Source organism: Solanum stenotomum, chromosome 6, assembly GCF_019186545.1.
Source record: "Solanum stenotomum isolate F172 chromosome 6, ASM1918654v1, whole genome shotgun sequence".
Classification (NCBI taxonomy): domain Eukaryota; kingdom Viridiplantae; phylum Streptophyta; class Magnoliopsida; order Solanales; family Solanaceae; genus Solanum; species Solanum stenotomum.
The window spans coordinates 38,819,490-38,841,720 of NC_064287.1; the positions used below are offsets into that span (position 1 = coordinate 38,819,490).

Here is a 22,231-nt window from a genome sequence, read left to right on the forward strand (position 1 = left end):
CTTAATCATTCTACCTAGAACTTTAACTCCAATAACTAGTTGTACTCTATTCGATCTAAAAGACAGGTTAAAGTGACAATCCAACTATAGTAGGCTTTCTCTTTTGTAGCAGACATCTGGAACTGCTTCCTCACTATGTTTAGTCTACACTGGGTCTTTCCCCAGAACATCAAGGAAGCCTACTCTAGTTGGATTTTTTGGAAAGTTGATAAAACCATCAAGAAGATCTAGAGACTGACTCCAGCAGTAATTTTTTGGTGCGTCTGGAATGAACGAAATCACAGATGCTTTAATGAGATCTGAACTCCAAGCCATACTGTAAAAGCTAGATGCCCAGTCAATCTGTTCAGTTGGAACTTTTTGTCTCCTGCTAATAGTGCTGACAGTTTTTTGGATTTTGTTAGCTCTTTGATCCTAACTTAGTACTCAGGTAAGGGAACTAACTCTCTTTCTTTGCACACTTTTGCTTTTAGCATCACCCTGATGCTCTTTAATGAAATCCTTTACTTCATCAAAAAAGGTGACAACTTATTAAAATGAGTCGGAAGCTAGCAAGTGGATTAGCAAGGGCCAAGGGCAGATCCAGAACTTGAATGTGGTGGGTCCTACTAAGGCTAAAAAAGAACAGCACTGTATGCTAAACTTCCAGTATACATGGGGTTTGGGGAAGAGAAGACCACATAGGACCATTTCTGCTTCCAGGAGCGGATTCCAACACCATTTCCTTTCGTCATACTCCTTCATAGATCTCCATATGGTTGCATAATTTGATTGGTTCTCTATCCCCAATTTGAGCTCTATCTTTTAGATAATGACCACAACCCATGATCCTTCACAAATAATTTCCAAAGCCATGTTCTTAGTATGGCTCTACTAAATACCCTCAAGTTCCTAACCACTACACCTCCCTTACTAGGAATGTCAAAATTCCCAATTAATAAGATTGGTTTTTTAACCATCCCATATCCTATAGAATATTGCTTAGTACTTTTTCCAACCACTGTGCTAGACACCAATACAGGTGACAAAGACATGTTGTAAGTCGGATAATCCGAGTTTGACCTATATATAATAGGAACTGGAAACAGAGATATTTTCAATGCTGGCATCAGAACAAATTTACAGTTTATGAAACCAAGGAAAAGAAAAGAAACCAAACTTTTAATCAACCAAGCTCAGTTCAAAAAGAGATGAACCTTATCAAGATATAATTCAGTTGTCCATGTTGAAATCATTGTTATTTGACATTTTTCATCCTTTGAAAGATTATCAAGCTTCCGCAGGAGAAATGTTCTCAATGCATCCTGCAAGCAAAGAGGTGTTATATCCAGGAAGAAATTTTCAACTAGTTCTTTTTTCTACTAATTCTGTTATTTGTGGCTGTTTTTCTATTCGAAGTTTCCAGATGTCAAAAATTAGAAAACTAACAAAATTAACTTTCAACAGCAGACCAAGGAATACCTCTCATTATAACATGTGCAAATGTAGCAAGATAACACTAGAGATCTGTTGTAAAAGGGATGGGATATCTATGCAAAGATAGGTTCATTATCTTCCTGAAGAATAATTGCTTCATATTATGAAAATGATAGGACTACTAAGCAAGAAGACAATCACAAGAAATTAAACTTCCGTGGTTCTGAAACATTAGAAGTTTTTAAAGCAATAAAAGAACTTCAATAACAACCAGCAATGAGATGGCACTGCACAGCAGTACAATAAAGTTCTAAAAACAACACTGGAATATCTATCCTACAACAACAAACAAAAGCAGCAGCATCCCTCAAGTCCTGGTGAAGACTAAGTACTAAAAATGGAAACAGATTCTAAACTGTAAAGAAAATTGGAATTCAAGAACATTTGTTTTGTCAATATGAAGAGATACTAAATTATCAAAATTTGCAGTCAGGATCTACCAAATAAACATATTTTCCAATGATGTTTAGTAATATAAAACCTCAGTATGATATATCTGGGTTTCAAATGCAGTAATTTCATACAAGTAACTCAAGACTAAATACAATAACCTATAATGAATCGCCTGCAACGGACTCCAAATATGAAATATTTAAGTTCTAACAAGCTTCTTAGTTTTTTACAGACTACTAAACCCTGTCTCTTAAAAATGGAACAGGAAAAGTAATATTCCTTTTTAGATATGAGTGTAGATACTACTACAGATCTTGCCTCGAAAGAGCAAGATGGATTGAACTTAGATGAATTTGACCTTTTAGCTATTTTCAATAAGTGAAATAAAAAACTTTTCTTGCATAACCATAAATCAGTGTCCTAGAATTGAAAAGGTCATACCTGTTCGCCTATGCTAATGAACTTCAACGAGATCTCTTCAAAAGATAATACATAGTTAATCTGCAATATCCATTTCCTTGCATTAGAAAGGTCTCCAGTTCCAGGAATAAATATGGATTACTTAGTAAGCCTCCTATGTCAAACATAAAAGAAAACAAAAGGGACATGAATGACGAGTTGCACTTACACCTTGTATATCAATTCATCCTCAAGCAATATCTAGGCCCAAGGGACAGAATTTTAATGCAGAGACATAGTTTTTACAGGAAATATTCAAGATGGTAATCAATTTGATACTACTGAAAATGTAAGGGATTATCTGAAGCTGACCTTGCAAAGAAGATTTATCAGGGGTTTCCCTTGGGGTATGATAGATGAAAGTATTTTCATTTATCAGGAAACAAAATTCTAGTGGTCTTTGTAGAATTGAGTAGACATAGACACTGATTGTTACAAAAGTTTGTAGAAATTTCCCTTTTGCTGGTCGCGATGAAATTTGAACTTAGCGAACAAGAATTGGATTTTTTTAAGGGCATGTGGCTGGTTGACACAGATCAAGTTTACGAAGGTACAAAGAAATGGAAACCACAAAATGGAAGTAAAAAATAAATAAGTAAATTAAATACTTTTGCATAGAATGATGCAGCTCTGAGGAACTCCTTGGCAACAAAAGCAGCTTCAGCCTGCATAACATGAGGTCTATGATGAAAAACCAAAAGAAGATATTCAGCCTCCTCACAAACAATAAGAGTTTCTTCTGTTTATGATTAGGGGACAGTTATAAATGAGGCGAAATATTCAAAAAAAAAGAAGCATCATATTTCCCAGCAGAAAAGAACAAGTTCAAATCAGCCACTACCTGAACCAGATAAACTTGGTCTCTCTGCAGGGCATCACGACAACTAGCCAAAGCTGCAGCATATTCTTTTAAGTCCAAGTACACTTTCCACATATCACGACCTTCATCATTTACAGACACCTAAATTCAGATTGTCGATTCAGAAACTGAAGCAGAAATATAATGGTACTACCACATCACATAAGATTTAGGACAATGACTATTACTGCACCTGGAAAATAGAATTTTGGTCATATGCATAAAACAACCCAGCTGAGGCATCACTACATATGCCAATAATACCTCTTGAAACTGCATCAGGTGTCTGATCAAAATAAAGTTCTTCTACTACTTGTTCACTTATCCTGTTCACCACCTACAAAACGTCAACTATAGCATAACTATACAAGGTATTCAAAGGTGAAATGTCCATTATTCAGAATCAAGTGATTTGCTCAACAATTGGGCGTTCAGGTTGCCCTTGTCCTAAATTGTTGTTCAATTGTTCTTCTAACTTTCTTCTGTGATCTGTCATGTGGTAAAGGGAGAACCTCTAGCATCCACATATTTAACAATGTAGAACAAGATTAATATTGCAACAGCTTAGATTAATGCTGCAAAGCAATATTGTTATAGACTAACTTCTACCCAATAGAAAAACACACACTCAGTGGTCTTGCAGAACAAATTAACCATGAAATGTATTTTTCCTAAGATATATAAAATTAAGTGGATAATGGCAGATGAAAGAAGATACTATGACAAATGGAGTTTTTCTGTTTTGATGGAATGTCAACTCCAGCACACTCACTGAAGGCTATATGTCTAGTTAGTTCATTCAGTTGGAATTTTTCTTATCCCTGTTAATAGTGTTGACAATTTTTTGGACTTTGATAGTTCCCTGGTTCTAGCATAGGCATTCATACATTGGCGCTAATATTGTTTTTGGTCTTCTGTTTTGGACCTAACAGACTTTTTGTCTTTTGTAATTTTGGAATCTTCCTGATGCCCTTATCCATGATATTATCTTACTTCATCAAAACAAAAAAAAAAAGCAAATGGAGTTTTTCATGTCAACTTAGGGTTGATTTACCCTATTTTATCTTTTAGAATACAATTACTGGTATCGAAAATACTAAGTGGTGTACATTACATGAACCTAAAAGTTAAAGCAAACTTAGTCATCAATATCAACACCGACAAAATAGAGGTGTGCAGATGAGAAATTTAAGTATATCATCACTAGCCTTATTAGGTCTAAGACTTCCACATAATCATGTTTAAAGCAAAGAATTTGCATCAGCTGCCCTTTTCTGTTGAAAGAAAAAGGAAATTACATCCTAGTTTCTTCATGTGCAACAAACCAATATTTGTTTAATATCATGAAATCATGAAGCTTAGTGAAAAAGCAGCTAAAATTTACGTTAGAACATTATGGCTAACACATATACGATTGGTATTTGGTAGACACACTAAAGAATTTCCCAAGTGATAATAACTCAAATATGGCAGAATGTATGTATACCTCATAATTATTGCTTCCATACCATCAAACTTACATGTTCATTTTTTTGGTATGTAATTATACGATATACAACCAAACAAAAAATTTCATACAATTCCAGTCTTTGGATTGAGCATAGCAAAACCCCAAGCCATATTGTGCATATAGACATAGGCATGCATGAATAATAATTCCAACTTTAGAAACTGCTACAACTAATTGATCTATTAAAAGGTTAAAAGTAGACACAGAAACAAAGTCATGGAAGTAGCACTAACACACCTTAACCGTGTTACCAATGAGAAGTAGGAAATGAAACTCGGACATAGCCAGAGAGCTAGGTTTGACACCTTCAACTCCTTCAGAGAATTTAGAGTAGTCCAGAAGAGCTTTGTTTTCCACAAAGTTTTCATCCCCATTTGGCGAACTACAGTGAGGTTTTCAACAATTGTAGAAAATTATCAACAAAAAAATAATTATGTATAGAACTCTGAAGTTCAAATAAAATTTGAGCACTAAGGCCAGAGATGAAAAAAATTGGGATTGAAACAAACCAAAGAAGTATAAAGAAACAAACAACAGGTGGTAAATCTACCTATGTAGTGCTCCAAATTTTAGGTCACCATGGTAGATACCTGCTCCAGAAAGCCATGCGAAGTGTACAGCCCTCCTTTGCTGGATAAAGAAATGCAGTTCACTGAAAGAAGAGAACCCAATAACTCCTAACATCATTTGCAAATTAACAAACACAGTATGTCAGAAAAGCTTGCCTAACACATGAAGCCCTTCAGAAGAGAGGAATCCAGATAGCATCGCAATGTTTTCTTTATAATGAGTATGCAAAGACAAATAGCCACTTATTTATGCACTGCAAGGTGACCGGCCACTCATGGTCAGTCTTTTTTAGTCTCTGTGGTATCAAGTGGACTATGCCATAACACACTGGAGACCTCCTTAGTTGTTGGACTAGGAGAGGTGGTAGCAAGTCACAAAAGAGATGGTGGGGAGCAATCCCTGCATGTATTTGGTGGACAGTATGGAAAGAAAGGAATGGAAGGTGCTTTGAGGATAGATTTAGCTCTCTACAGAAAATTAAGGGTAACTGTACTGCCAATCTCCATTATCTGGTGTAAAGAACATAGAGGATGTTGTCCAGTTGGTAGAGTTTTTAGGATTTTGGTAATTAGTTTTTTTTCCTGCTGTTTAGTTTTTACCATTTCACTGTTGATATCTTTTTGGAGGTTGCCAGCATAACCCATAGTGCTGAGGAATACAATTACAAGTTCTCAAACAAAATTAACAATTTATATAAAATGATAGTTAGTCTATTATGGTGCAAGCTCAAAAGTGTCTTCACAGACGATGAAAGTTGTGACAGCTATATAAAATGATGAAAAAGGAACATCACTTGCTGTGAACTGGAGTAAGGGTAGGTGGAACACAGGAGGGTGTATTTGTCAGTCAGTGCACATGCCACAATAAAGAACCAAGCTCTTGACATATGTCTGATCAATCAAATTTTACGCATCAAAAATGACGTTTGATTTTAAGTTTAAGTTAATAACTTACAAGTACTGGGATGCAAATTTAGAAGGAAAATTGGATAAAGGAAAGAGTGACAAGTTGTTCCTCAAGCAATCATGTGGAAAATATAGAGACACAAACAGGAGGGTTTTTTAAGGGACGGAAAATTCATTTGACCATATTGAAGAAATATTTCTGTTTGATTTTGTTTATGCACATTATAAAGCATCTTTGACATTTCGGTTAATACTGATGACTTAGGGTGTGTTTGGTATGAAGGAAAATGTTTTCCATGGAAAATGTTTTCATAGAAAATGTTTTCATGAAAAATAAGTTGGTTTCTTACTTATTTCTCATGTTTGGTTGGTGAGCAGAAAATATTTTCTAGTGTATGATTGGTGGTAAAAAATATTTTTTCAAAAAACATCTTTTATTTTTTGCTAGAGAGTAGAAAGTACTTATTTAGGAAAATAGTTTCTAACCTGAAAATTAACCCCGATAATCGATCCAGCACCTGACCCCTACTCCCCACACGGAACCTGACATTTGAACTGGAACACAACCCTGACCATGAATTGAATCAAGACCCAATTCCAAGACCTAACCCCGCTAGAGACCCAACATTCGAACTAGAATATGATCCCAAATTCCAAACTTGAACTTGACTCAAGACCCAACCCCGACTCTTGTCCTCAACATCCAACTCAAGATCCAACTTTTGACATAGAATCCGACCCCGACCCCAACACAAGACCCAACCCTGACTCTGATACCCAACCTAAGATCCGACCGCAACCAAAGATTCGAGATCCAAACACGACCCCGAGACTCAACCTCGACACTTGACCCTAAATCTCGACCCTGACCCAGAGACCCAACCCTAACCTCGAGACCTGAGCTCGACACCCAACCCTAGACCCAACCTCGACCTAAGACACAACCTCTACCCTAATCTGAGACCTAACACCGACCCCGACACTCGACCTGACCCTAACCACAACTCCCAACGCGAGACCCAACCTCGAGGTTTGACACCGACATCGACACTCGACTTGAGAGGTGACCCCGACACCTAACCTAAGAGCCCACCCCAACTCTTGATCCTAACTTTCGACTTGGTCTACTTTGAATTGGAATCCGAACCCAACCCCGACCCTAACTCCCAACTGAGGTCTCAACTTCCAAATCATAACCCAACTCCAACCCGAGACCTGACCCCGACTCTCGACCCAGTTCCTGACATCCGACCTCGACTATCGATTCAGGACTCAAACCCGACACCTGACATGAGACTAACCTCGATTCCTAACCCAAAACCCTACTTTGACACATAACATGATACCCAACATCAACTCTCAAACTCAAAACCCTACTCTAACACCCAACTCGAAATCCCATACCAACAATTGATTAGGGACCCAAACCTGACACTTAACCCTAAATTCGACCTCTAATTCTAACTCGAGATCTGACCCCGACTAAATTCAAAACTTGAGGGTTGGGTCTCAGATCGAGGTTGAGAATCAGGTCTTGAATTGATAATATCTCGGATTAGTATTAAGAATCGATACCCGAGATTTAAGTTAAGATGGAAAGTTGAGGTGTGAGGTTCAAAATGATTTTGGAAAATGTTTTCCTTACTTTTTAAAGGGAAGTCATTTTCCTTAAATTTGAGGAAAATAAGTTGATTTGGAAAACACTTTCCAGAGTATTTAAGTCAACCAAACATGAGAAAATTGAAAAACATTTTCCTTCGTACCAAACACACCCTTAGTGTTGTTTGTGGAGAACCAAGTCTTTCCGTAAGATTCTCTACAAGGGTATATGTCTTGTATGCAAAGTTTTCTCACACATTTCAACAAATTACTAACCTTGTCAAATAAAAATACAGTTACAAGTACTAGTACCTCCAAAGATGTGTGTTTAGATGCATATAGATGTAAATAACATAACAGACATAGATCTCGCAGGAGATGTAAAGCATACTTGCATCTATATGTACAGTTGTGTTGTTTGATGAATTTTTTGTTAGTCATACACCTTACTACTTTGAATGGGAGCCTTTGGGTGACGGGTAAAGTTGTTGTCATGTGACCAGAAGGTCATGGGTTTGAGCTGTGGAAACCTCTTGCAGAAATGCATCGTAAGGTTGCATACAATACACCCTTGTGGTCCGACCCTTCCCGGGACCCCATGAATAGCGGGAGCTTAGTGCACTGAGCTACCTTTTTTCTCTATGCACCTTACTACTTACACAAGGATTAAAAAAGGACTTGAAACGACTTTTATATGATAATAGTTGAATTCATATTTTTGTGGTCAACGAAAGTGGCACATTAAGAGGAGAAGTTATCAGGGAGTAGCATGATTTTATACCTAACTTTCAATCATTAATTTCCTGTGCTGGAGTAATTGGAGGACTCTTTCGAGTTCCTACCCATTGCAATTCCTTCTAACATACATATTCCAAGGCTGATCGGACTTATTTGCAGCAACTAGCACAGGTATTGATGGCTGAGGGAAAGAGAACTAGAAAAGAGTCATTATCAAGTATCCCTTTTTCTATGTGTTGGTGTTCTATATGACCGACATAAGACTCGACTTGTTAGATATTACGGAGGTTCAGTGAGCACCATGCCGAATCTCTCTACCATTTTCTTCTCTTCCACTTTGGCCAATATGAGTTCACCTGGTACTACAGCTTTATCGGGGACTGTTAGGCCTAAGTGATTTACTTCCGCTTATTTAATTTGGATCGATGAATACCGTGGTTCACCCGGCTTGGGATAGTCGGGTGCCATCACAACCAAGGGGATTTGGGTCGTGACAGGGATTGCCTTGTCTAAATCAAGGTTTGGAAGGAAGAACACCCTTTGGGAATTCTATTACTATTAATGGGCAGCTCCGTGATTTCTATGGGTACAAGTATCCCAGGTAATTCAGTCTTATGGTTCGAACCATTCACCGAGTTGGAAAATCTGACAGTAGATATGCAAAAGTTGTCCAACAACTCCAAACTTGTGTGCCCAAAATTGTAGATATTCAAATACTTGGGTTAGCCTTTGAGCATTTTCATTTTCTTTACACTCATGTGTATCCTACTAACAAATCTTTGTTTTCTTTCAATTCATTCAAACCAATAGTTATTTTCAGTTAGGATCATTCTGACTTCGAAAGATTTGTGACCTATGATGAAAAGCAGCTTCCTCACCATATTTGCAATTTCTAGGATATCAAGAATGATCCAGAAAAGATCACAAAGGAAAGAGGCAAAAGGGTAATAAGTAAAAGAGAGGATGAGTGAGATGGAAAGAAAGATTTTCCATAGTCAGGGGGGAAAAGATAAGGCAGACCTTTTGTTTATACAAAATAGTTTGGGAGTTACAAGCTCTATTGTAACTTTGACATGTTAGACTAATACCTACATTATTGTATATTGATGTTCAAATTAATAATTTTAATTGATATTTGATTATTATAGTATTCAAGAAAGCTCACTGGAGGACACAACAACAACATACCCAGTGAAATCCCACTAGGTGGGGTCTGGGGAGGGTAGAGTGTACGCAGACCTTGTCACTACCTCGTAAACGTAGAGAGGCTGTTTCCGAGAGACCCTCAGCTCAAGTACATCACATCCAAGTGAAAGGCGAGGAAAACAGTGTATAAAACATAAAATCCAATAAGAAAGAAAGTATATAATCAACAAAGGAGACAGTAACATCCATAGAACAATGCGATAAGTGAAACGCAGTAAACAACAAAAGGCTAGGACTACTACAGACGCTAACAACCCATACCCTCTCAAGGGAGGACAACACGCTAGCCCTACTAACCTTCAACCTTAATACGCGACCTCCACTCCTTCCTATCTAGAGTCATGTCTTCGATAATGCGAAGCTGAGCCAAGTCCTGTCTAATCACCTCTCCCCAAAACTTCTTAGGCCTACCTCTACCCCTCCGCGTACCATCTACAACCAACCCCTCACACCTCCTCACTGGGGCGTCTGCGCACCGTCTCTTCACATGTCTAAACCATCTCAATCTCGCTTCCCTCAGCTTGTCCACTTGTCCACCACAGAGGCCACTCCCACCTTCTCCCGGATTACTTCATTTCTAATCTTATCACTCCTAGTGTGCCCACACATCCATCTCAACATCCTCATCTCCGCAACATGCATTTTCTGGACATGTGAGTTCTTGACTGACCAACACTCCGCTCCATATAACAAGGCCGGTCTAACTACCACTCTGTAAAACTTACCTTTAAGTCTAGGTGGAATTTTCTTATCACACAAGACTCCAGAGGCAAGCCTCCATTTCATCCAAGCAACCCCAATGCGATGTGTGACATCATCATCGATGTCGCCACTCCCTTGGATTACAGACCCAAGATACTTAAAACTTTCTTTCTTGGGGATGATCTGTGTGGCTAGTCTCACATCCACATCTGCCTCATCCAACGCATCACTGAATTTGCACCCCAAATATTCTGTTTTGGTCCTACTCAACCTGAACCCTTTGGACTCCAGCATTTGTCTCCACACCTCCAACCTCGCATTAACTCTGTCCCGCGTCTCATCAATCAGTACTATGTCATCCGCAAATAACATACACCGTGGGACCCTCTCCTGAATAGACCGCGTCAACTCGTCCATCACCAAAGCAAATAGAAATGGGCTAAGGACTGATCCTTGGTGCAGCCCCATCTCAACAGGGAAATGTTCCGAGTCACCTCCAACCGTTCTAACCCGAGTCTTGGCTCCACCGTACATGTCCTTTATCGCCCTAATATAAATCATCGGGACACCTTTAGCCTCCAAGCACCTCCAGAGGACATTCCTTGGTACTTTGTCATAGGCCTTTTCAAGGTCAATGAACACCATATGTAGGTCTCTCTTCCTTTCTCTATATTTTTCTACCAGTCTTCGCATAAGATGAATGGCTTCGGTAGTCGACCGTCCCGGCATGAATCCAAACTGATTCTCAGAAATGGACACCCCTCTTCTCACCCTCATCTCCACCACTCTCTCCCAAATCTTCATAGTATGGCTTAGCAACTTGATACCCCTGTAGTTGTTACAGTTCTGGATATCACCTTTGTTTTTATACAACGGAACCATTGTACTCCACCTCCATTCATCAAGCATCTTTGCTGTCTTAAAAATAACATTAAACGGCCCAGTCAACCACTCTATACCTGCCTTGTCCGTGCTCTTCCAAAAATCCACCGGAATCTCATCGGGTCCGGTCGCTCTTCCCCTACTCATCCTACTAATAGCACGTATAACCTCCTCGATCCTAAAACACCTGCAGTACCCAAAGTCCCGAAGACTTTTCGAGTGCGCCAAATCACCCAACACAATGTCTCCGCCCCCTTTTTCATTTAAAAGTTTGTGAAAGTATCTTCGCCATCTTTGCTTAATGGAGGTCTCATCTACCAATACTTTGCCTTCCTCATCCTTGATACACTTCACCTGGTCCAAGTCGCGAGCCTTCCTCTCTCTCGCTTTTGCGAGCCTATACAATTTCTTCTCCCCCCCTTTGTCCCCCAGCTCAACATACAAGCGTTCGAAAGCTGCCATCTTAGCCTTCGTAACTGCTAACTTAGCTTCTGTCTTTGTCGTCTTATAAACTTTCTTAAGCATCCGCTTCTCTTCCTCGTCTATGCACTCCACCAACTTTGTGTATGCAGCCTTCTTCGCTTCCACTTTGCCTTGGACTTCCTCATTCCACCACCAATCTCCTTTATGGCCTCCAACTTTACCCCTTGATACCCCCAACACCTTTGAAGCAACTTCTCTAATGCAACTAGCTGCTTTATTCCACATGGTATCCGCATCCCCACTACCACTCCAGGCCCCCATCTCACTCAACTTCTCACCCATATCCCGAGAAAGGTCAGGGGTCAAGCCACCCCACTTAATCCTCGGTCGATCAGATACAATCTTCTTCCTCCTATCCCTCTTAATTGTCAGGTCCATCACCAAAAGCTTGTGTTGGGTAGTAAGATTTTCACTTGGGATAACCTTCCAGTCCTTAAAGAGGCCTCTATCACCCTTCCTAAGGAGTAAGAAACCTATCTGAGTCTTAGCTACCGAGCTACGAAAGGTAACCATGTGGTTCTCCTTCTTCGGAAAGCATGAGTTAGCAATCACCAACTCAAATGCCTTAGCGAAATCCAGAAGCGAAGTTCCACCCCCATTTCTCTCCCCAAAACCAAAGCCTCCATGAACATCATCAAAGCCATTTGAAGTTGCCCCGATATGACCATTAAAATCTCCACCAATGACAATTTTCTCGGTTATCGGTATACCTCTAACTACCTCATCCAAATCCTCATAAAAGAGCTTTTTGGCCTCCTCGCCCAAGCCCACTTGAGGTGCATAAGCACTAATAACACTCAAAGTACAACCTCCAACGACTAGCTTAATCAACATCAACCTATCACTGGAGGACACAAATGAATGCAAATTCGAATGATCAGTTTGCAATGGTTCTGTTGACCAGAATGAGAAGAAACAAGGGTGGTGAGATTTGGGAGAAGTTAACTCCTATAATAGCTAGTTCCTCCTTGGGAAGCTGCTGGAAGTATGCTCACGCTTGAGTCCCCCCTGAATCTCTCTCCTGAGAGGAGGTGAGTATGAGCGTGTGGGAGGTCTAACAGGAAGTAAGCTTCTCAGTTTATCTTCTACCAATGTATTTATCATGTTCATTATCAAGCTTTCTCTAATTTTTGCAGGAGATTATTCCATTGAAGATAACCTAGAGAAAAGAAAGTCTTTCTCCCTCTTCCAAAGGCTAGTTTCCCTTCAATATGCTAACTATATTAATTTGTTCAGGTGGTGAAGGTTATCAGGACATTATCTGGATATGAGTTACACTAGCTGTAGTTTCAAAATCATTGTTAAAGAGATTTTGGATTTGTCAGAGTGGGACATTACACCAAAAATGAATTACATTAGCTATACTTTCAGGATAGTGGATCAAACACAGTATATGAATGTTTCTGCCACAGTAACACATCCTGCAGTAATGAGATGACGGAGCTTTGCGACACATGGGAGTCTGAAATTGTTTCTTTTTTTAATAATGGCAACTGTGTATTCACACCAGAAAGCCCATCAAGTAAAAGCTGATTGGGTGGAATTTACAACCCCAAAGGGCATCATCAAGATTAAAGTCTAGATAGGAGGCTTTAAAATTGTCCAATGAAATCAACTAACTACCTATTTCCCCTACTACTACCTCCGTCCACTTTTAATTGTCATGTTGCGCTTTTCGAAAGTCAATTTGACTAATCTTCAAAGTTAAATTAGATTACATTAATTCAATGTTTAAACAAAAAAAAAATTAGATATTCAAAAATTATACAAATAGTACTATAAATTACAACTTTTTTCATATCAATATGATGAAAAAATACATCGTAAATTGTTAGTTAAAGTTCTTATAGTTTGACTCTAAAAAAAGAAATCATGATAATTAAAAATGGGCAGAGGGTGTATATCATGTTTACACCAAAATATAAAAGACTTATACTCTTCATCTTGATCTTCTGGAAACAGCTAGCTTTTCCATCATGACATCTTTCGTTTCTCTCTTTCCATAATGTCCACCAAACACATGTTGGGATACTTCTCCACCAATCTTCTTATGATCCCCTTCTTCCAACTCATTCCCAGCTTTTCAGCATATCAAAGGAGTTCCTGGGCATTACCCAACTTATCCCAAGTATACAGAAGAACATGTTCCACAGATTTACAGCTGTTTTGCAATGAATGAATAAGTGACTATTTATCTCTGCCTCTTGCTTACACATAAAACACCTTGAGTAAATCTGAATACCTCTTCGCTGTAGTACTTTATGTGTTAAACAGGCTCTCCTGACCACCAACCAGCTGAAGCATGAGATTGTGTGTGGTATTTTAACCTTCCAAATCAGTTTCCAGGGCCATTTTGTTGTCATTGTCTGGCTGAAATTAAATCTCCAGTAACATGATTTCACGGTAAAAGACCCCTTGCTATGCAGTTTCCAAATCGGCAAATCATAACCTACAATTACTCCCGGGTAAGCATTTAGAATCTGCAGCAAATCAGCTACTCTATTTATTTCCCAATCATTCATGGCCCTCCTGAAAATCAAGTTCCACCCTTGAGGACTCCATACTTGTGCCACCTTATCCATCTGTTGCAAGCTCAAGATGTATAGATCTGGAAAAGTAGTCCTCAGATCCTCTTCCCCAATCCACAGTTCATTCCAAAAACTTGTCTTCTCCCCATCCTTAATTCTGTACTTCAGGTTGTTATTGAAAGAGGACCACAATCTTCCAAGTGTTTTCTACACAGAGCATCCAAAAGTACCAGTCACCTCCTCATAGTCCAACTATTCTGAAGCCCATATTTTTGTGAAATGAATCTCCTCCATAGTGCCATATCTTCACAACAGAATCTCCATAACCATTTCTTCAGTAGACTTTCATTCTGTGCACCTAGCTTCTTTATGCCCAGCCCACCCTGTTTTTTGCTAACGGTCACCATATCATGGGAGTCTGAAATTGTTATTCATTTTTCATGTAGTTAATGAAAATAATTCCTGATAATTTGTGCTCCCTAAATTTATTCATTTATATTATGTCTTTGGCAGGTCCCTCCGGTGGCAACCGATTCGTCACTTACCCCAAGTGCTTGGAAGTGTTTATTATCTTTCTTCTAATATATTTTCTACTGCGATGTTGAATAATGTGGTTCTAGGTCATCTAAAAATTTAAGTAAAAGACTGACTTCCTTCCAATTGTTTTGACAATCTCATAAATAAGGAACATGCCTGTTAGGTATTTCACCAGGAAGCTCCATGAAATGAACTGTGCGGTCCACATAGCTTGCAAAAATCGCCTACACAAACCAAAATGCATCAATGCAATGAAATGTATTGATCATCAGATCATGATATGTCAATGAACTAGCAAAACTTTATTACAATAATAACAGGTATTAATATCCAACAAACCGAATCTCAATGGAGAGTTAAGGCACAGAGGGTTTGGGGAATTTTAATAATTTTTTAATTCATGGGCAGGTCTATATAGGTGCTGATGGAGAAAATTAAGTAGAGAATGAAAGATGCCAAGCAAAGATATTACAGCACATAAAATCTACAGGAACAGCTGCCAAAGGAATAGATCAACAGCTTTGTACAACTTGATCCAGCAGAGCTGTTGGGAACAAATAAAAATGAAGTCCAACACTCTGTTCAAAACCTCTTCAACAGTACACAAGATTCTGTGTACTTTAGTTAATAAGGAAAAGAAGGACCACAAGAAAGTAAGTGTACCAAGTTGAATGTTCAACGAAGTCAAAAGAAGTCAAGGCAGCAGGAGTAGCAAAGTGTACCAAGACGTGCCCAACAATTTCAAGTTTCCAAACTAAAGAAGCACAGTTTGTCAATATGAAAAGCTAAAAGTTCTTGATATAGATTTCAAAGATGATTCCATACCAGTCAAAACTCAAATCACACATATAAAGATATTCAACATAATAACAATGAAAATTGCACGAAGGAAAACATAGAAAAACCCAGAACTTAATTAAGAAAAAAGCTATTTAGTATTTGGCAGCACCACGTGCTAGTAAACTAAAGATGAAAGTCAAATCAGAAAACCCTAATAATCCCATAAGAAAAAGAACGAAGATGTTGAGGGGAAGTAGTTGGTCAAACCGCAGAAATGATTACTACTAAATAAAAACTTACATCAAGTGATCCAATCCCTGTGAAAGAGTAAAGTCGAGTAGGTGTAACAGCCATCACATAAAATCTGGTACCATTGTGCACACTTGCTGTTTCCATCTACAAGAAGATGAAAGAAAGGAAGGCTTTCATTAACATCATCTCGGTATGAAATGACATGAACTACTTGATTAAATTGAGAAGTGAGCGAAAAGGAAACAGGTAAGCCACTTGGATGCTTTCTCCTTTTAGGGGAAAGAAGTTAAAAGAAGGAAAATAAGGAAGTAAGAAACCAGAAAGCACGGAACCTGCAAACCAGTGAATGCCTCAGGTAGTTCTTTAAGTTCAAATAGTAACTTAATGTACTTCTCCATTTTATCCTTTACATCTACAGCCATCTCGTAAAGTTGACCATTGTCCGTACCCAAAATGATTTCTCTAGTTGAAGCTGAAACCATTATTCACATTTAAAATGAAGAAAAAGAAAGCATAACTATTCTGAGCGTCCTAGATTAGGAAATACCGACCTACCTTCTGTTATATGTAGTCTGTTCCAGGCAACAGCATTGACAACGAGACCTTTTAGTTTGCTCAAAATACGAGGCTTTGTCCATTTAGCATGAGTATAATATGTATCGGCACCACTACTACCAATAACAGTGGCAATACAGTGGCTCCCTCCAGGGTCAACAAAAACCTTATGAATTGATTGTTCCCCAGGCCTGCCAACAGAGAGATCTATATCTGCAAAAATAATCCAATACAATTAACCTATTTCCCTTATGGATCTGACACAAGTAGTGTAACATAAGTGTCACCAAGATATGTTTCGTTATGTAGAGGTCCAAAATTTAATCACAGTCAAAACTGGATTCAAGAAAGCATTTCCCAGAGGTCTCATAGCACAACATTCATAAATTTCAATTGAAGTTCTTTTTAAGTTGCGTCATAAACAAATAACCTCGAGAAAAGGAAAGTTGCATTTCTCTCCAAACAAAAGAAAAGTAGAACCAAGTTCACAGTATGCAATGCATCCCAATGATCTTTCTTGGTTCAAGGAGAAGTTCACAAAAAGAAAGATCATGTTTGCCAAGGAATAAAAGATTAAGACACAATAACACACAAGATGTGTTAATTACAACAAAGCATGATAGGAATACTTTAACCCATACCATCCAAAACCTTGAATATACACTTCAAAGAGTTATTGCCTATTTTCACTTCATTTTTTTTCTTGGGCACAAAGGTAGTGTTTGGGCCATATTGTGTGCCCCTTGACTATTTTACCAGGTCCTGGCAACCATCCACCAACACAAGTACCGGGTGACTATGTCCATTAACACTTAGATAGATGGGGGAAAATCACGTAGTGTTTGCCCCACCACTACAGGGGTTCGAACCCTTGTTTCTCATGGTTATTTTTTTTTAGTAAGGCCTTGTTTCTCATGATTTGCATCCCACTTTCTTGACCATTAGGTCACATCAGTAGGTCTCAAATGCTCGTTCTGCCTAACTCCGCAATCATATTCTAATCACTCTCCATTCCAGAAAAAAATGCAGCAAAGCTACTTGTTGAACTCTCTTGCAAAGGGCTGAAACAGTGATTTCTTCCTCCTTTTTTTCCTGATAGGTTTAAATAGTGAATTCTCCCTTAAAGCCAACAACCTAACACAAGCACATGTTCCACAAAAGGAAGGAGAATGAAGTTGTATAAGAAAATAGCAAAAGGTTTGTGTTGCCAAAAGCAACGTAAAACCAAATAAGCATCAAATCTGCAAGGAAGTACTTAGTATACTCTTTATTTGAAGTCACTATCATTAAGTGTTCTAAGAAAAATTTAAGGCTCTCACGTTTATAAGACCTTCATACATGGTAAATCTTTTCTGTCACAAAATCTAACTAGTAGTTGTTTTGAAAAAATGTAGGAGCTAAAAGGGAAAGTCAGAAGGTCTCCCCAGCGTATAAAATTATAGGAAGAGAAGAACACCATCTCTCTATATATCTCTCCCCCTGCCTATGTAAAATTATAGTTCATTATGAACACCATCAGAAGACATCGACCATCACCCCAGCCAACATCAAGCTCTGTGACAATCATCTGCCTCATAAAGCTCGAGTTGAAAACTTCAACTTCAAAATTTGTTTGCGAGAAATGCTTCAACACTTTCATAATGTAAAAAAGAAGAAAAAAAGTAGAACTAAAAGACATAAAACGAGAGCCATGAAATTGAATGAAAAATGACAAAAAGACCATCACAGCTAATTCTGAAAGTGGTAGAAAATGAGCTTTGACACCATCAGCATCCAAATGTGAGCACCAAAGTTTCAATGTGATATATTGAGGAGGCATTATTTGTGTGAGATTCATTCAACTACATTAGCATTCTCTCAAAACCAATTCCATGCATTTTCTTTATTAGGAAAAGTATAAATAAATGCACCCCCTTTCCCCCCCCCCCCCCGCCCCACACACACACGCAACTCCAAGCATGTTCATCACATTTTAATATTTCATTGGGTTTTATTCTATGACTGCTATTTGAACTCCTTAATAAAACAACAATATTGGATGTGACCAGTCTACCCTGTTCCAGCCAATCAAGTATAGCATAAGAAATATTATGCTAAACCTCTATCCAGAAAAAGAGACAAAGAAAGAAACATTATGCTAAAGACATAAAAGCGTCAGGGATATGAGACTTTAAGCTCAAAAAGGAATTAAAAGACCAATTACAGATACGCACGTCATGTATCTTTAAGATACAAGGTAAGAGCATGGTGTCTTTGTTACAAATATCCGTTAGAATTGAGTTTTTATGCAGATGTACCATAAGAATCACCCACTCCAAAGTCATGTCTGATCACCCAGCCTTTGTTGGTTCCAAGAACGATGACATCATTGCCAGTCGCCATGCATGTAATGGCTCCACGGCCTTTTGTGGCATATCTTTCAAGAAGATCTACAGAGAAAACGTGATGTCTTCCTTCCATTCTAAAAATGAGATGACATAAGCAAACCAAACAAAAGTTGAGTCAGGTCAAAGTATTCCCAATCTTCAGTTAAGAAAACTTCTCAAAACACTTAAGCCATCAAAACAAGTAATATCAAGGCATCCAAGGGTGTGACCTAGCAATTAATGAAGTGGTTGAGACCTATAAGCTCTCAAGTTTGAATCCCAATGGAGACAAAAAAACACTAAGTGATTCTTTCCGTCTACCTAGCCTTAGAGGACAAAGTTACTTGGTACATGTTGTTGGAGGTGATAGATATCCTGTGGAATTACTCAAGGTGCGTGAAAACTAGCCGGATACCACGGTCATCAAAAAAATAAAAAAACAAGGAATATCAATATGATAAATCAACAACTCCATTGGACATGCAAAAGACCGTGTTTTGCAATTTGAAACGAGTGGGAGGGAGCTATAGCCGCATGACTATTGCAAAGAGTAAACTCTACGGGGTCGTTTGGTTAGGAATAGTTATCCAGGATTAGTTATCATGGGGTTAGCTATCCTGGGATAACTTATCCCACCATGTATATGGGATAACTTATCACATCACTATGATATAAATAGTGGGATAAGTTATCCTAAACATGGCAACCAAATAAGATACAAAATTTTATCCCATCACTATTTATTTTTATTCCACACACCAAACGACCCCTACATGTTTGGAGTATGGTTTATTAAGTATAACTGCAGTCTCTTGCTTATCCGATCAGACCTTAGTAGTCTTCATTCACGACTTTATGTCTAAAGGTGCAAAAATGCTTAGAACAAGATTGTGGGAGTCTGACACCAATAACCTAACTTAACGGGTGAGTTGGGACATTGATTCATTGTTAATTTTTATTTTTTATTTTTCTTTTTGCACATTTTAGAACTACTCTACCAGTTTTAAAATGTTTTTCCTTGAGCCGAGGGTCTACTTCAGTCTCTCAAGATAGAGGTATGTAGCTGTTGTTGTTGCGTATTTAGAACTACATATAAAGTATTATAAATCATAATCTTTGCAATTGCAAATATTTAGAATATCTTTGAGGAAATCATAGTCAAAGAAGAAAATACTATTTGACACCTGAAATAATAATCCTAACAAACAAAATAGGACAGGATCATGAACAATAAGCCTGTTTAGCTCTGGAATTACTCACATTTTTCAATTGATGCAAAATGTAAATCCATACACTAATTAAATTCATCGATCATCCCATAAATTACTTTTATCAACAATTTGTATTATATAACTCCTAAAGGACTAGAAGTCCTAACATCAATTTAATGAAAAGGAAAATAGTTTACAAATAGGAAACTTACAAGTCGATTTCACCGAAAAAGATGAAATTCACTGCAAATAGAGATGAAGAAGATAAATTTGTTGGAAGTATAGATACGAAATTGGGCTAAATGCGAGTCAAGTTCGGGTGAAATACCATTTTTAACCCTGTTATTCAAAATTAGGCAAAATTAAAGGCCATATCCGTTCGTGGAACTGCTTGTTGGTGGAAGTTTTAGGTGGTGGAAAAGGAAGAAAGGAGGGATAGTTCACAGTTGAGGAGACGAACGGCGATGGAGATGAACCGATGGACAAGACGGATGGTGATAGCGGTAATTTCGATTAAGAAATTACCATGACGTTAATGATAGGTTGACATTTGAATTCGACGCTCTAAAATTGGCAGGTCGTCCTTCAATATTGCATCGTCCACTAGACCACTACCCTTTCCACCTCTACCTCGTTTGAATCCGGTCATTTTCTAAAACATCACAGAAAAAATTGTAACTACATTTACCTCGTCAAGCAACTACGCACATATATAAACGAAAGACAATACTAAAAGAAAAGAAAAGGCAAAGATGATCTAAATACTACTAGTCCTATTTATTAGATAAACATACAAACTAATTCTCTTAGGGGGAATCTCTCAAAGTCACAGTATATATGTGAAAATTGTGGTTGCAGTACCTCCTCAACAACCTTTTCTCATAGACTTCTAGACAAATAAGGTTGAACAAATCTCATCTAAGGAAAATTAGTATGACTACTGCTAGTCTACCAAAAAGGGTGACTAAGAAAATGCCCTGAATGTTGCAGAAATGCACAAATGAAGATTAAATTAAAATAACCTAAAGAAACAATCTTTTTCCTTAAATCATGGCATAAATATTCTGGAAATTTCAGTAGACAAAAAAGAGTTTCACAAATTTATATATCAGAAGAAAAAGCTAAGTTACAACAAACCGAAACAAAACAAGAATGGACCTTTGTTTATTCCATTTCTTCGGGTCATTTTTGCTTTTCTCATTCAAGGGAGAAATGGAACCAAGTTTATCAAGCATAAAGCAGTTTAAAGCAACTTTAATAGTTAAATATCTAAAAAGATTATCCAAAAATAAAACGAACACATAGCCGATTAGCAACAGATAAACCTAAAAATGTTAAGAATTTCAAAAGTAAAAAAGTATTCCAAGCATCTTATATGTGTTGAAATAATACTACCCAAAAAAAAACCCAGCAAGAATCGACCCATCACAAAGGAAAAACTAGACTAGGAGACTTTAGATTTCACTTTAATATGTCTTAAACAAACAAAATCGTCAACATGTCAAATGGGAGAGTGATTACCTTCAATAGAAACTGAGCGATTTCCTGTGAAATCAAAAAATTAGGATTTGGGCTCAATGCAGAGAGGAATAACCTTCAAAGAATATATTGAGACGATGAATTTTAGGCAAAATCCTGGGCAAATGAAGAATCAAGTAAGAGATTTTGGGCAAACACCACTTAATTCTCTCTATCCTCCGTTTTTAGTGACAAATTTGAAGAACTTTTATTTATACTAAGGGCGTTTGGCCATGCGATATGATATCATGATATTAAATTGAAGGTTTGTTTGGACATGCGATATGAAATTTTTGTGTTGTATATTTTCTCATAAACATAAAAATCTCATAAGTTGTAAAATTATTAAAATAACCCCAATTGTTTATTCAATCTTATCAAATAAACAAAAATTATAAAATCGCATAATAAATGATTACAAAGTTATTTGTTCTTCAGTTAAATAATTGTTTCATCTAACTTTAATTTAATTAAAAAAAATTGAACATAAATTGTACTTGATATGTTCATATCTCTCAACTACTCTTACAAATAACCTAAAAAGTAGAAAAAAAACATAAATTAGTGAGTAAATATTAACTTAGAAGTTAAATGCACTAAGATAAAAATTAACAAACATCACTAACTTCTAACTATTTACAAGAAAAATCAATAGTTAAATATTATTGAATAACGAAATTTTAAAAAGTTACCACAAGTTTG

The 22,231-nt window shown here is 37.6% G+C and overlaps 1 protein-coding gene across 2 annotated transcripts in view; it reads right to left on the minus strand.

Annotated features, from left to right (window-relative positions):
- LOC125867364 (vacuolar sorting protein 18-like) overlaps window positions 1–21,728 on the minus strand; it is a 69,605-nt gene extending 47,877 nt beyond the window's left edge. The window contains exons 1-13 of one of the 2 annotated variants that reach the window (XM_049547834.1): window positions 21,533–21,728; window positions 18,732–18,895; window positions 16,435–16,647; window positions 16,212–16,351; window positions 15,928–16,023; window positions 15,004–15,071; window positions 5,248–5,349; window positions 4,935–5,079; window positions 3,381–3,524; window positions 3,170–3,289; window positions 2,937–2,993; window positions 2,311–2,370; window positions 1,197–1,304 (exon numbers count right to left, since the gene is read on the minus strand). In XM_049547834.1, coding sequence (XP_049403791.1) covers window positions 1,197–1,304; window positions 2,311–2,370; window positions 2,937–2,993; window positions 3,170–3,289; window positions 3,381–3,524; window positions 4,935–5,079; window positions 5,248–5,349; window positions 15,004–15,071; window positions 15,928–16,023; window positions 16,212–16,351; window positions 16,435–16,647; window positions 18,732–18,894 — 1,416 coding nt within the window. In that variant the 5' untranslated portion in view covers window position 18,895; window positions 21,533–21,728. Of the gene's footprint in view, window positions 1–1,196; window positions 1,305–2,310; window positions 2,371–2,936; window positions 2,994–3,169; window positions 3,290–3,380; window positions 3,525–4,934; window positions 5,080–5,247; window positions 5,350–15,003; window positions 15,072–15,927; window positions 16,024–16,211; window positions 16,352–16,434; window positions 16,648–18,731; window positions 18,896–20,223; window positions 20,337–21,532 lie in introns of those variants that run through there. The other variant, XM_049547835.1, reaches the window with a different exon arrangement.
- Between the last annotated feature and the right edge of the window lie 503 nt (window positions 21,729–22,231).